Source organism: Ambystoma mexicanum, chromosome 14 (assembly GCF_040938575.1).
Source record: "Ambystoma mexicanum isolate Mex_15411 chromosome 14, UKY_AmexF1_1, whole genome shotgun sequence".
Taxonomy (NCBI): domain Eukaryota; kingdom Metazoa; phylum Chordata; class Amphibia; order Caudata; family Ambystomatidae; genus Ambystoma; species Ambystoma mexicanum.
Window position 1 is genome coordinate 216,896,368 of NC_090940.1, and position 14,476 is coordinate 216,910,843.

The 14,476-nt window shown below is 47.2% G+C and overlaps 1 protein-coding gene across 1 annotated transcript in view; it reads right to left on the reverse strand.

Annotated features, from left to right (window-relative positions):
* The window catches only part of SOS2 (SOS Ras/Rho guanine nucleotide exchange factor 2), a 1,344,468-nt gene that overhangs the window by 862,803 nt on the left and 467,189 nt on the right, over positions 1-14,476 (reverse strand). The window contains exon 7 of the mRNA XM_069638977.1: positions 2,669-2,779. Coding sequence (XP_069495078.1) covers positions 2,669-2,779 — 111 coding nt within the window. The remainder of the gene's footprint in view (positions 1-2,668; positions 2,780-14,476) is intronic.

Consider the following 14,476-nt stretch of genomic DNA (forward strand, 5'->3'; position numbering starts at 1 on the left):
ATACCGCGTTCTCCCAAGGGTTCCCGTCCCCATGAGATCCACCTGCTGAGTACCACCCACACAGGGACTATCGGGTAGTGGCCTCACCTCGCTGGCCTCATGGTAAGGCCCCCCCCCATGGGAGCAGTGACAATACCCTGGGATTTGTCACACTGTCCATGTACAATCAACCACTGTTTAAATTTCTCCTCCTGATCTATTCATTTGTTCATGGAGTAGTCCTCCCTACGTGGCAGACTACACTTTCCGAAACTCTTATTCAGTGGTACCAAGCACAATGCACACCGGGCACTGACACCCATCCATTGAAACTGTCAACCCCCAGAAATGAACATTAGCAAATTCCACAGATTTAAATTTGCTTTCAAAAACATGCAGTCTCCTTGAAATTTTCCAATGCGGTCATGTGCTGTCACCATGCCATTGATCCTCCCCCGTTTCCACTGGTAATAGTGGACATAACTGTGAAAGACATGCAACAATACATCACAGTGCAACATTTGCACTGGTCACTAGCCATTGGCTAGTGACATTTTACTCTTGGTGGTAAGAAATGGTGTGCTGTGTTTATGTATAGAATTGATGTGGCAAGTGACTTATGACTGGCTTCAACTTTTTGCACTCAGAATATATTGGTTAGTCTTATTGTCCCAGTTCAATGCAACAATGTGTCTCCACCCTCACCTGATACTCCCTCTATAATGTCTTATCCCTGACCACTGTAAGCACCCAATTATAAGAATGCTCAGTTTTCTGTATTATCCATATTGTATATAGCTTTGGGTAGAAGCACTATCCCTCATACCTAATAAATAAAAAAAGACAAACTTTGAAGTAACTGGAACCCTATGGTGTTCATAATAGGTTCTAAACACAAAATGCTCTATGGGTGGTTCTACATAACCATGTATGTTTATTAGTGATAACTCACTGATATACTGTGGCTGTCCACCTTTTGGTCCAACAAATAGGGATTGACTAGAAATTGCCATTTAAGTTCTCTTTCCAGGTTGTGAAAGAACCCTATATAAGATCTCACAAACTAAATAAGCTACATTTTACAAACTAACTAAAAACTATTTTGGCAAGCAATGGCAGAAAACAAAATTCAGACACAAAAACTAGGCCAATTGCTGAAGGTTCTGTGGCATGAGTGACTTTAAATGGAGTTCAGACCCAAAAGTGAGGCTGTCCAAGAACCCAACATAGCCAGAGACTGGAGAATGAGAACCTGGTTTTGGTTGAAGAGGTTAACATTCTCTAAATGATCTCATCACAATGGGTTGTCTTCCGATGTGCGACATGGCTTTCCGAGTCTGAAGTCATGCCTTACTATGTGTGTGGCAATAGAGCAAGGAGATTTCTAGCTGCAACCGACACCTTTGAGGTAGTCCAGTACCATGGACACCCGCAGGAAGCTCATCCGCCTCGCACATTGCATGACGTTCTAACATGCACATAACCTATTTCCACAATACTGTGAGCTTCAGCCATCATTTTCCTTCGTCAAAGACAGTATTTAAAGGGTCCTGGGGTGAACAACACTGACTTCAAATGCTTTTTCCAGTGTTAAGATTACTAAAATAGGAGCCATTTTCTTAGTCCACATGCTATCTGCTGAGTACTCATCTGCTCAGAATTGTCCATGGCAGCTGCATTCAGTAAATCGTAATATTCAGAATATATTTCTGTGCTCAGGTATGGATTGAGGGCATTCCAAAGTTTGGGATCCTACACTCTGAAGAATCTACCAGGTTTTTGCCTATTGAACATTGGATGGCAAATGAACAGCTCTATTGTGATGCGGTTCCTCTACTCATCCAAGTTGCTGTTGCACTCACTGTATTTGGGGTCTGTCAAAGCACTTTTAATTACAGCAAGTAATGAGTCCTAAACTTTCCTCCTATGCATTCACTTGTCGCTGCAGGAACTCGACAGTTCCCTTCAAACAACTACTTAATCTGAACCCTCTGGAAGATGAGTCAACATGCTGTGTTGCTCGTATTTTATGCCCAGTCATCAGTGTTTGTGGACATCTTTGTGGAAGGGATCATAAGACACAGAATAATCAGATACAGAACTGATATGTCAAGAGACTGCAAATGGGTGAACAGTGTACATTTGAAAGATGGATGAAATACATGGATCCATTTCACATACTACCTACAGCCCTCCAAATAGGTCACAGACATGCCATTTTCACTCCATACAATTAGACAAATAATCCAAACAAAGTCTGACAGAGAAAAAGATATGAGGGGGCCTGCTTCTTATTGCTGAATGCACAGATATGTATATATTTCCAGGTCAAAGGCATCGGCATAGATACCAAACAGGGGAGCTTTACAATTTGTGTTAGCCAATATTCTTCCATGGCAAGTAATAGAAAAAAAGTAAATGTTACAACACAAATAGCCATGTTAGCTATATTAAAATATATTTTGTTTTGCCTAAAAACTCCCCAGTTGAGAAAAAAAATGGTCTCCCTGAAAACATCCATGAATAAATACAGGCATGTGTGTTACTTTTTGTGTTGTAATTCCAACATTTAAAAGAATCTGAATTTTCACAATAGAGTCAGATGATTCAAAGCCTCCGAAAACAAGCCACTGCTTCAAAAATGCAGGTGCCAACAACATTATTGCAAATTCCATCAACTACTGGTTACCTGAAAGTGTAGTGCCACTGCTGGTTTAGCCATGAGGTTATTAAAATGTTCTTGAAATTTAGGAGAAAGGATGTCCTGTGCAAGGGTTTCATAAGGATCAAACGCTTGTTCCTAAAAAAAAGAAAAAAAGGAGACAGCAATGTCACATTGTACTACACAATTTAGGAAATCAAAATGGATATTGTGTTTCCATTATAAGAAATGGAAAATCCTCAATTCTTTAGCTGACCTTTTCAGTTATGGCAGAAGCATGTTATCAGTAGCTTTCATTGTCGGCTCACTTACTGAACCGAACGCTGGTGCTTTTGAAAGGAAATCTATTCTGTAGTAAATATTGCTTTACCTACGAGCATATAATTTCAGCGGAGCGGAAGTGGTGCGCAAGTGGTTTTGACAGTGAAGGACCCTTGCCCCACCTGCAGCTGCATCTCTTTGCAGTTTTTAAAAGTCTGATACTTGACTTTTTTGCTGGGACGCTTTGCCTGTGATACCGGTGGAGTCTCCTTTAAGGCAGAGGAAGAGAAGTCAGCGGCGAACCGCATCATCCCACAAAAGTGCCCACTCCCGTGTCAGCGGAGCAGAAGTGGTGCGCAATTGGTGTTGATGGTGTTGCCGGGGGCGCCGGCTAAGGCTAGAGAAAGCCTCTCTCGATCCCGTTCAGATTCACCATCCAGAGGAGCTGCAGTACGTGATGAAGCCGGTGCGTGATAAGCAACTCGATGGCTCCAAGACCCGACAGCAGGTAAGGCAGCGCCCTTGCCTCCTGCCCCGCCCCCCCAGTCCTTGCTGTCGCCGGCCTCTCAGCCAAGTCTGAAAGCCCTCTTGTCTTTAAGACAATCCCGCCTCCCCTTTTCTAGTAAAATCCCAGAGAAAGACGGACGAGACAGGACATTGACCCTTGTAGGGGAACTGGTCAATGTTTCACCAACGGATAGCCTGGCAGCCTTGGAGGACGGCTTGCCCCAGGTGGAACCCTCACTATTGGCTGCAATAATGGTGTCCAACCAAGGAGAGGGGCTTAAACTAAGATCAGTCACTGCCGTTCTCAGGTGATTCGGCAGGGGAGAGTGTCCCTGTAAACGGTAGCCCCACACCGCACAAGCCCCACACTGCACAGGACACTTGTAAGACAGTGGGCCATATGTCTCCATCTGCTGGCAAACCGGATGATATGGGGATACTAGCCCCACGCGAGGACCCGCGGACCAGCCAAGAAAACCCCTGAATGATCCGGTTGTGGTGGAAACTCCAAAGTTGAAAATCAGTCTCGTATCGGTGACAGACCCTATTGTTACCATCATCGCCCCTCCCCTCGTGCCATCACAAAGTATAAACCAATATGAGGTAATCTAGGACACAGACTGAAGAAAAGTCGGAAAGTCGGCATGAGTTAGCCGCATTGGGGTATGTGCCCCAGCCTCTCCATGCCTTGGAAGGAATGCAATTAGGAGTTTGTCAGCAAAATCTGAGCGCCCGACTGGATCAAGGGGGCCTATGCGAAGAAAACATTGAGGAAGAGTGTAATGATTACTCAGGAACCATGACCTGACAAAGGAGGTAATCAAGAAGGCATCGGAGCCACCTAACGTTCAACATGGCAAACCTAAGGACGAATGCCAGAAAGATCCCCATTATTCACCTAATGTCGAGATTCTGGCTTCAATAGCGGTGGTTCCCTCACCCCCTGCCTCCTCGAAGGGGCCCCCGGGACTAGGGACACCTCTACCGTCAAACGCATGTCTGGACAACAGACTGATTCATGATATCTCAAACCTCACGGGGAGAATCATGATGGAAAAAAGAAATAGCCTAGCCATCATGGAGAAAATTGCGGCCCTTGATGGAGAAGTGCCCCCGAACCTCCATTCCCCGACCTCAATAACCCAAGAGGAAAGTTGCCCAGATATTGAAGGCAGAAAGAGGGGATGACCGATTAAGGGAGCCCGCGCCGAGAGGAGAGAGAGAGGAAAAAGAAGCTCCCTGTATGATGATTGACGAACCTTCCCTGACGAAAATGAGTGAACTCTGTAGCAAAAGAAGGATGGATGATTTCATCCATACCCAAAATCTAGTCATGGCTGCACTCAACATTGCCATCACTCCATTTTTAAAATTATATGAGACCATTAATGATTCAGTGAATTTGGTCCATGCATCGAACCTGAATGTGAAGGAGCAGGTAAATGAACTGGTCAATTTCCTGAACAGACTGGATGCAAGATTAGAAACGGAATCAGATAACTCTTGCAAATGGCAAAATCGCCTATTCGACCTGGCCCGTCAGGACTCGAACGACAAACAGCTTCTCATGTAGGCTATCTTGGAAGATCATAAGTGGATTAGGAAATCCACAGAGATAAAGGCGCCCTGTGCAAGAGGCCATTAGTTGAACAACACGGGAAGCCTTTACTTAAATCTCCACTTACAAAGACGGCCCCGAAACAAACCAGGGGTCCCCTGATTCTGGTTAAAGGCCAAGCAGACTCTGGGAAAGCCAAAAATACATGTTATTCTAAACTGGATGTAAAGGAGGTAAAACCAAGCTATTCGCTGTTCCAAGATCCAAACCAAATAAATCAGCCTGCAATACTGATTGCAGAATGCCTTCCACCACAAGCTTTCCCTTTGCCTTCTCAAAAGAAAACAAAAAACAAACAGCTAAGCGTAAAGAAAACGGTTATCAAGCTTTTTAAGGAATATACAAACTCCTGTCGCTTCTGCAGGGTCCCCGAAATCTTGGAAACTACGAGGCATTTGACACTTTCTTGCCCGAGATTTCAAAGACTAAGGAGTATGTATCTGAAGAACACCCCTGCCCCACTGGACTCTGCCACCGAGGAGGAATGGTGGGAACGCCTAATGACGGCAGATAGACTTGGTCAGACATTGGACGCCCTCAAATTGGTTGAACAGATTCTCCCATCGCTCTGAGAACGACAATCAGTCTACTAAGGGACTGGGCAATGAGGAGGAGTATAGCAGAGAGTGATGCATTGAAAAATCCATCTAGAAATAGTGGACTTTGAAACTGCATCCCCTTCTCTTCCTGCTGCCACCGAGACGAAGAACTGATTAGTCTTCCTCAGTGGTCTGGTTCTTTCCATGTAGAACATGACCGCTCTGCGCACATCTAGTGTGTGCAGAGTTTTTTCTCCCAAGTTGGAAGGATTTTGAAAGAACGTTGGCAGTTCTATAGACTGGTTTACGTGGAATTTCGAGATGAATTTCGGAGCAAACCATGGGTGCGTGCGTAGAACCACCTTATCTCCGTGAACTGTAACGAAGGGGTCTAGAACAGAAAGAGCCTGTAGTTTATTTATTTATTTATTTTTATTTATTTATTTTAGTATTTGTAGAGCGCACTACAGCCCGGAGGCAACGAGGCGCTATAAGGAGATTTAAAGAAGGCTTGCTTGAGGGTTACAATAAGCGGCCCCATATGGTATACTTAGGTAGGTTCAGTTACAGGGTTACAGACGATATACAGTCCTATTACATAGTTGCAGCGGGTATACAGTGAAGGTTACAGTTGGTTACTCATATACTTTCCTAGGTAACAGAGCGTGTGCTAGGTGATATAGTGGAGGTGTAGACCTAGACTGAGGGGCTCTTTTATACAAAGAGCTGGGTTTTTAAGGCCTTGCGGAAGGCTGTGTGAGACTCAATTGATCTAATCTGAGCTGGGAGGTTGTTCCATAGGGTCGCCGCCATAGAGGGGAAGCTAGTGCCTCCTGCCCGCACTCTGCGCGTGTGCGGGACAGTGATGCGATTAGCATAGGCTACTCTAGACGGTCTGTTGATTGTTTGTCTGGTAATCCTCTGTGTCTGATAAGGGGGGCCTGATCGTGCAGACATTTATGTGTAAGGGCCAAGGTTTTGAAGACCACCCTAGTTCACTTACTCTCCTGATGGAGGTGATAGCTATTAGAAAAGCAGTCTTAAGAGTGAGGTGTTTAAGAGATGCTTTGTGCATGGGTTCGAATGGTGAGCTCATGAGTCTGGTAAGTACCACGTTAAGGTCCCATCCGGGAGCTGGGTTAGCTATCGGGGGGTGTATTCTCTTTACTCCCTCCATGAAGGCCTTTATAACAGGGATCTTCCACCACAACACTTTGAGTTGGGAAGTGGTGTATGCAGAAAGTGCCGCTAGGTGGACTTTAATGGAATTGAACACTAGACCTGAATCCAATAAGTGGGTCAGGTATAGAACAATATGTGTGGGAGAGTAGTCAATCGGGTTGATGCTTTTTCCTCTGCACCAGATGACAAATCTCTTCCACTTGCTAGAATAGCAGTGGCGAATGTTAGGTTTTCTGGCTTCCCTGAGGATGTCCATGCATCTCTGCGGGAGCTGTAGATGTCCGAATTCTATGATCTCAGGAGCCAAGCTGCTAAGTTCATGTTCTGGGGGCATGGATGCAGAGTCCTGCCCTTGTCTTGTGACAGCATGTTGTAAGGGCAGGGGAGTTTCACTGGGGGAGATAGAGACATCTCCATCAAGTGAGCGAATCATGGCTGTCGGGCCCACATTGGGGCCACCAGTATCATGGTCACTTGTTCCTGGTGCATCTTGTGCACCACCTTGTTGAGAAGGGGAGTCGGGGGAAAAGCGTAGACAAATTTCCCTGACCATTGCATCGACAGACCGTTCCCCTTGGATTGGTTCTGGGGGTACCTGGAGGCGTAACTTTGGCATTGTGAGTTCTCCAGGGTTGCGAACAGGTCTATTTCTGGGAATCCCCATTGTGTGAAGACGTCGAAGACGATGTCTTCGTGCAGTCGCCATTCGTACTCTTCGGGCAGGGGGAAATCTTTGCTGAGTTTGTCTGCCAGCAGATTGAGTTCCCCTGGTACATGTTGTGACAGTAGGAACATGTTTTGTTTGAGAGCCCACTTCCATATATTTTGGGCCAGTTTGGACAGTCCTGGAGAGTGGGTGCCCCCCTGCTTGTTGATGTAGTACATGGCTGTGGTGCTGTCTGTAAGGACCAACACAGTCTTGCCTTGTAGGTGTTCCTGGAATGCTTTTAGCGCCTTGAACACAGCTAGTAGCTCCAGTAGATTTATGCGTTTGGATGCTACGTTCGGAGTCCACACTCCGTGAGCAGTCTGATGGGATAGGTGAGCCCCCCCATCCTGTGAGGGATGCGTCTGTGGTTAGAGTGGCTTCCGCCGCGGGTGTGGCAAAGGGTTTCCCTCTTTCCAGGTTTTCCTTTGTCCACCACCGTAGCGAGAGAACCAAGGCCTGCGAGACCACCACTAGATCGTCCCAAAGTCCGCTGGCCTGACACCACTGGCTGTTGAGCCACTCTTGCATAGGGCGCATGCGCAGGCGCGCGTGAGGTACCAAATAAATACACAACGCCATCATGCCTAGCAAGCGCATTGCTTTGCGTACCGTCACCTCTCGACCGGTCACATATTGAGGGATCTGAAACAGCATGTTTTGGACCCTCTAGTTGGAGGGGAAGACGAGGCCATCCTTTGTTTGAATTAGAGCCCCTAGGAATTGTTTGATTTGGCTGGGGTCTAGGCTGGACTTCTTTTCGTTGATAGAGAAGCCCAACTGGAACAAAAGGTCTACAGTCTTTTGGGTATTGGAGAAGCATGTTTCGTAAGAATCCCCTGTTATGAGCCAGTCATCGAGGTAAGGGTAAACTGGGATGGACAACCTGCGCAGGTGGGCCGCTGCCACTGCCAGTACCTTCGTGAATACCCTTGGTGCCGATGCTATGCCGAAGGGTAGCACTCTGAACTGGTAGTGTTTGCCCTCTATCATGAACCTGAGGTATCTTCTGTGCGCTGGCAACATTAAAATATGAAAGTATGCATCTTTCATGTCCAATGTTGTCATGTAATCTCCCTGTGATAGCAGTGGGATCACTTCCTGTAAGGTCACCATACGAAACTTCTGGGGTTTGATAAACTTGTTCGCTGGGCGCAGATCTAATACAGGGCGCATGGTTAGATCCTTTTTGGGTACAAGGAAGTACACTGAATAAATACCTTCCGTTACCTGAGATAGAGGCACGACCTCTATGGCTCCTTTTTCCAGCAGTAGTTGTACTTCTTGGAGAAGGATGGCAAGGTGTTCCGGTGTCATGCGTCGTCCCCTCGGGGGTCTGTATGTTGGGGAACCGTTGAATTCGATGCAGTATCCATGGGCTACGGTGGAAAGTACCCAGCGGTCTGACGTTATTCCCTCCCATGCTGGAAGAAAGGATGTTATCCGGCCCCCGACCGGTGTTGCATGGGAGGGGACGCGAATCTTCGCGTCACTTGGTGTTATTGGGTGCTTGGGAGCCTCTGGGGGTGGACCCGCGACCTCTCCCTTTGCCACGGCGCTGGCCTCTTTGGCTGTACTGCCCACTATTGGTCTGGTAATTGGTGGCAGGGTACTGTTGCTGCTGATTCTGCTTTTGGCGTTGGCCACGAAAAAAGCGTTTGTTGCCATAGCCGCGTCTGGTAGTGGGCTTAGAGATCTGGTCAAGAGTTTTGATAGTATCAAACTCTTTTTTAGCCATCTCCAGAGCCTCATCCACCGCTTTCCCGAAGAGGTTTAAGTCTTCAACAGGTTTATTTATTAAAGACGCCTGTGTCTCCGGTTTGAACCCCGAGTTGCGCAGCCATACATGGCGTTTTAGGAGTATTCCCTGAACCAGGGAACGTCCCGCTGTTTCTGCAGCATCCAGAGAGTTCTTTACAATACTCTGGTTGACCTGGGTTCCTTCGCCAATAGTTGATAGCAGGCGTGTACGTAGTGGTTCCGGCGCTTCTTCGGCGTCTTTGCGCAGTTTGGCCCACTGCGCGTCTGCGTAGCTAGCTAGCAAAGAATTGTTGTTCGCAATTCTTGCCGAAAAGGCAGCCGAGGATGTGACTCTCTTTGCAAGGGCATATAACCTCTTGCACTCCTTGTCAGGTGGTGCCTCGCTGGTGGACAGCGGCACCACGGCCCTCTTCCTTGTATAAGTTACTACTAGGGAATCCGGAATGGAATGTCCCCTGATGTACAGCGGGTCTGAGGGTGAAGGAGTGAAAAGTTTTTCAATTCTTGGATTAACTCCTCTGATTAGTGCGGGTGTGGATAGCGAAGGGATGATTCTTCTCTTCACTGAAGCGAGGAGGGGAATGGTCTGGCTGACCGGGGGTTTCTCCTTAATTACTCTTTCCACAAAGTCTATTTCAGGAGAGATCTCCCCAGTGTCCAGTTCGAAATGTGCTGCTGCTCTGCGCAACAGGGCATTGAATGTGGGCTGATCATCAATGGGAGACGTGTTTATAACAGGTGAATTGTCAGGAGGATTTAGGTTCAGGACATCAGTGTCCGAATATACTGATGGGGATTGCCAGGGATGAGAAGGTCCTTCTTCTGGATTTTCTCCGAAGCCTTCTCCTACCATGTCTGGGCTGTCTTCCAGACCTTCCTCCTGGTTCTGTCCCTCTTCATCGTCCACAAATTCATCCTCCTCCTCCAAGTATTGTTCCTCACCAGTGAGGTCATACACATTATGGAAATCTGAGGCTGTGTCCTGCTGGGGATTGAATAGTCTCGGATATTTGGTCCTGGGGTCCTCCTGAGGCCCTTCTCTTGTTCTCTTGGGAGTAGGAGGGTTCTGGGTCTTCATAAACCTCTCCATTCTCTCCATGCAGAGATGGAGCCTTTCCATGGTTTCATGGGGTACCCCTGAGCGGTCTAGCGGGGGAAAACTCGTGTCATCTAGCTGAAAACGGCACAACCTCTCCCATAACGTCGAGGAAAGTGTCCCGTCGCCTTCCGAAAAGCCTTCCGGTGTGCTGGGGGTCCCCCCGACTGAAGGGGGTAGTCCCTGTCTTTCTTCGGGCTTTTTCGGCGTGTCTTTCGACCTTTGCGTAGCGCTCGATGTGTCTTTCGGCGTACGCTTCTGGGCGTCGGCTACAACGATCCTCGCCAAGCTCTCTGTGACTCGTTTGTCAGCGGAGGGCTGTGGTTTCGACGTTACGGGTGTCGATCGTTCTACGGCGGCGTGCGCTCTCTGCTGGTGCGCTCCGGCCGATGGTTTGGGGGCGGCGCCCTTATTTGCCGAAAGCCCAGTCGATGGTCGCGGCTGCGGTTGCGAGAGGGGCTTCGAACCTGAACGGTCCGAGGAGGCCGCCGGTGGAACCTGCGTCTCCTTGGGCACTGATGCTTTCTTCGTCTTCGACGAAGAAGAGCCATGGGTTGTGTGCTTATGTGTGGTATCGTGTGCGTCAGTGTCGCCGGGGTGTTCATCCCCATAAGCAGGGCGTGAGCCGAGCCCGTCGGGGCCGGGGACAGACGACGAAGAGCGCGAGGGCTCTTTAGAGGGGTCTACGACTTCCGTAGCGGAGGTCGTGTTATCACGTTCCTCGTCACTGTCGGTGGTAGCAGCGGCGGGTGAAGAATCGGCCTTCGACATAGCGTAGGCCGCCCACCTCTTGACCCTACGGTCTTTTAGAGTCGTTGGCTTAAGAAGCCGACAAGCCGTGCAACCCTCCTCTTTGTGATCGAGGGGCAAGCAGCGGTTACACCGTGAATGCTTGTCCTTCCAAGTAAACATGCCCTTGCAAAGCGGGCAAAACCTAAAGGGTGTCCTCTCCATAGCCGAGGCAATAAATGGTGATAACGACCCCAAGGGAAAGGAAGGGGAAAAGGAAAGGCATTCTCAGAAAAGAACCAGAGATGTCCCACGACCCCACTCTCCCTACTGTATTTGGCCTGCGAGGCCAGGCCACGTGTTCGGCAACGCCGAAGGATCTCCTCCGCTCGTCCCCTCCGTCGAAGATCTTGCTCGGCGGAGACAGCTTCACAACTGCGTCGAGGGAGGGATCGATGTGTTATATATTAAATAGGAAAACGACCAAAGGTCGAGGAGATGAAATCTGCAATGTCTCTCGAGGAGCTCCGCGTAAAGGCGACCAGTAGCTGGGCGGAAAAAAACAATCTGAGGGACCTCGACGCGTGAGGGATTGTGGGTACAACGCACGTCACTATAGGGATAGTATTTCAGACACGCCTTGTCGACGTCCCTTTTCGACTACGAAAAACAAAATGCAATACTCCGCAGTGACCACTGGATGTCGGACCTATGCACAGCATGTGATTCTAAGCAGATTAACAAACATCAGAAATATATATAAAATATTTCTGTACACACTTGTGGATTGAAACCTGTTTGTGCAGCAATTGCCTTGAGTCATGCTGTGTTTACCTCCTCAGACAGCTAGATTCGATATTTTAGGAGAGGGCTGGTTTTGCATAACTCAACTTGCATCACAGATGAACGCATTTTAGTGCATACATTCACCTTTGAGCTTCAGGATTGAATTAGTAGCAACATTTTAAAGCCGTATTGCATTCGTGTGACGCTTTTGTGGAGAATGTACATCGCCCATCAGCCCCAAATACTGTCTTCGCCAGTCATCGTCCGGCATCGATGGCATGCCGAGGAAGGCTATCCTTCTCCTAGTCACGCATTTCAGCGTTCCACCTTCCTACCTGCTGTACTATCAATTCTTCCTGTCTCTGCGTGCCAAGCCTGCTCACTAATTCCATCCCGTTGGGTGTGGCAGGAGACTTGGACACTCCTTGGTTAGCATCCAAAACCGGGCATTTACCTTGAATCAGTATGGGCTACCAAGCAGACATTAACCTGCTCCTGGCGGCGCAAAAAGCTGGGCGCCTCGCCATTGTGTAAAACTGTTAAGGCTGAGGAAGCACTTCCCACTCCTGTGAACATGATTAGCAGCTTATTAAACGCGGATCCCCAGGTTCTCCCACCGATAGCACAGAAGCCACTAGAAAATGATAAAGATGAGCAGGGACAGGCTGAGATGGTCTCAGCTGTTATGGGGCCGCTTTTTACGACTAAGTAAACTTACTACCTCAAACGGATGACTATAAATACAACTAAACTCTCCGTGACAACCTTCAAATCTCAGGCTGCCCTGTAAATCTAACTGATGGCCGGGACATCAAAATTGCCCTTTTGAATACAAGGACTTTACACGCTGTGGACGTTCACGACAACCTTACACATCACAATTTAGATATCTTATGCCTAACAGAGACATGGCTAACAGATGCAAGTGGTGCCATGATAGATATGGCAGTAACCAGGATACTTCATTATCTGCAGAAATCACACCTTGGGCGCACAGGGGTTTTGGGGGAGGGGTCGTAGAGTCATGCTTATTGCAAGACAACGTTTTCAATTAGCTGAGAGACAAATCTAATGTGACAACTGTGAAATATTGCATCTTAAAGTGATGCCAACCCAGTGCAGCTGTTTTAATCTCATTGTGGTTTATCGCCCGCAATGTGAGGTGGGAAACTTCAATGAGAATTCAGTGCAGCTATTAAAAACCATAAATGACCCCAATTGCTCGGCCTTAGTGGTGGGTGACTTCAACCAATGGCTCCATGATCCTAGGGACATGAAAGGAACCCTTCAAGAAGAAGCATTGTTGGAAATTGACCTCAGGGTCAAAAACAATGAACACACAGCCAAATCAGGTAATACTTTGGACTGAGTTGATCTCCCGAAACTTGAAGCTAGAACTAAACACCACCCAATGTATATGGTTGGACCATTACATTGTAGACTTCCAAGAGGGTGTTCCTAAAAAACCTCCCAATTCTGTCAAAACAGTATTCAACCACAATTTAAAAAAAGTTAAACCCTCGCATCTCCAGAGTGATCTCCTTTATATTATGTCCACTACAGGTTGTTCAGGCCCTCCGGAAACCTTGGTCGAGACCTATAACAAGACTCTGAATAAAATATTGACTATAGTCGCCCCAGTTAGGAGGGAAGAAGTACAGAACAAGCTTGGCTAAAAACACCCCACCACTGCAAATAATGCGAAGTGGAAATCCTTGGAATTGGCCTACAAGCTTAAAATCATCAAAGCCAAAAAGAACAACTTCAATGAAGAAATAATTGGGGCCAAAAAATATTCGAAGAAATTATCATAGATCTTAAAACTTCTTGAAAGCCCCAAGGCCTTGGTCCAACTAATTCCTCCTATGGATATGGATCAGGACTGCGAAGAGGTCCAGTTGGCCTTCTCCAACAAACTAAAAAACAGCCCACGATAAAATCAAAAAGGACTTGGAAAATTATGTGGTCTTTCACGCCTGGTCACCCTCCACATCCAAACAAAATGAAAGGCAATGCAAATTCTCCTTTGAACATATCTCGGACCGAGTTATAGACCAAATCCTGTCCTCGATTAACCCTACATCTTGCAGAAAATATATTCTCCCAACAAAATTAGTGCTGGACAACAAAGATATCTTTACCCCTTTCTCCACTTGCTTTGTCAATTCCTCCTTTGATCACCTATCCGTTCCAGGGGCAATTAAGGCTGTCACCATTACCCTCCTGGTAAAAAAAAGGCCGGCCTTGACCCAAAATATGCCGAAATATAAGGCTGATCACCAACTCTAATCTTTTATTGAAAGTCATGGATAAGGAGGTGTTAGGGAGATGTAACATTATTGTGCTTCATCCCCTCTCCTAGCGAGACCCCCAGCACTTTTTTGTGGACTTCTGGACCTTTTTCTTTTAATCCTGAATGAGTGGAGCCTTTTTCCACTCATCCATTCTTACGGGCTCTGTCTTTTGGAATTCTATTCTACCTGTACTATGGAGTCTGTCTGCTCCATAGCTCTTTAAGGCATCTCTGTTTTACTACTGCAACACACAGCTCCTTAATGGGCAGTGTTGCCGGGAACCCTTAGGGTCCTTGTTTAAGATTGTTTTTCCTATATTCTTGAGTTAACTACAGTTCTTAAAGATAGTGAGATAA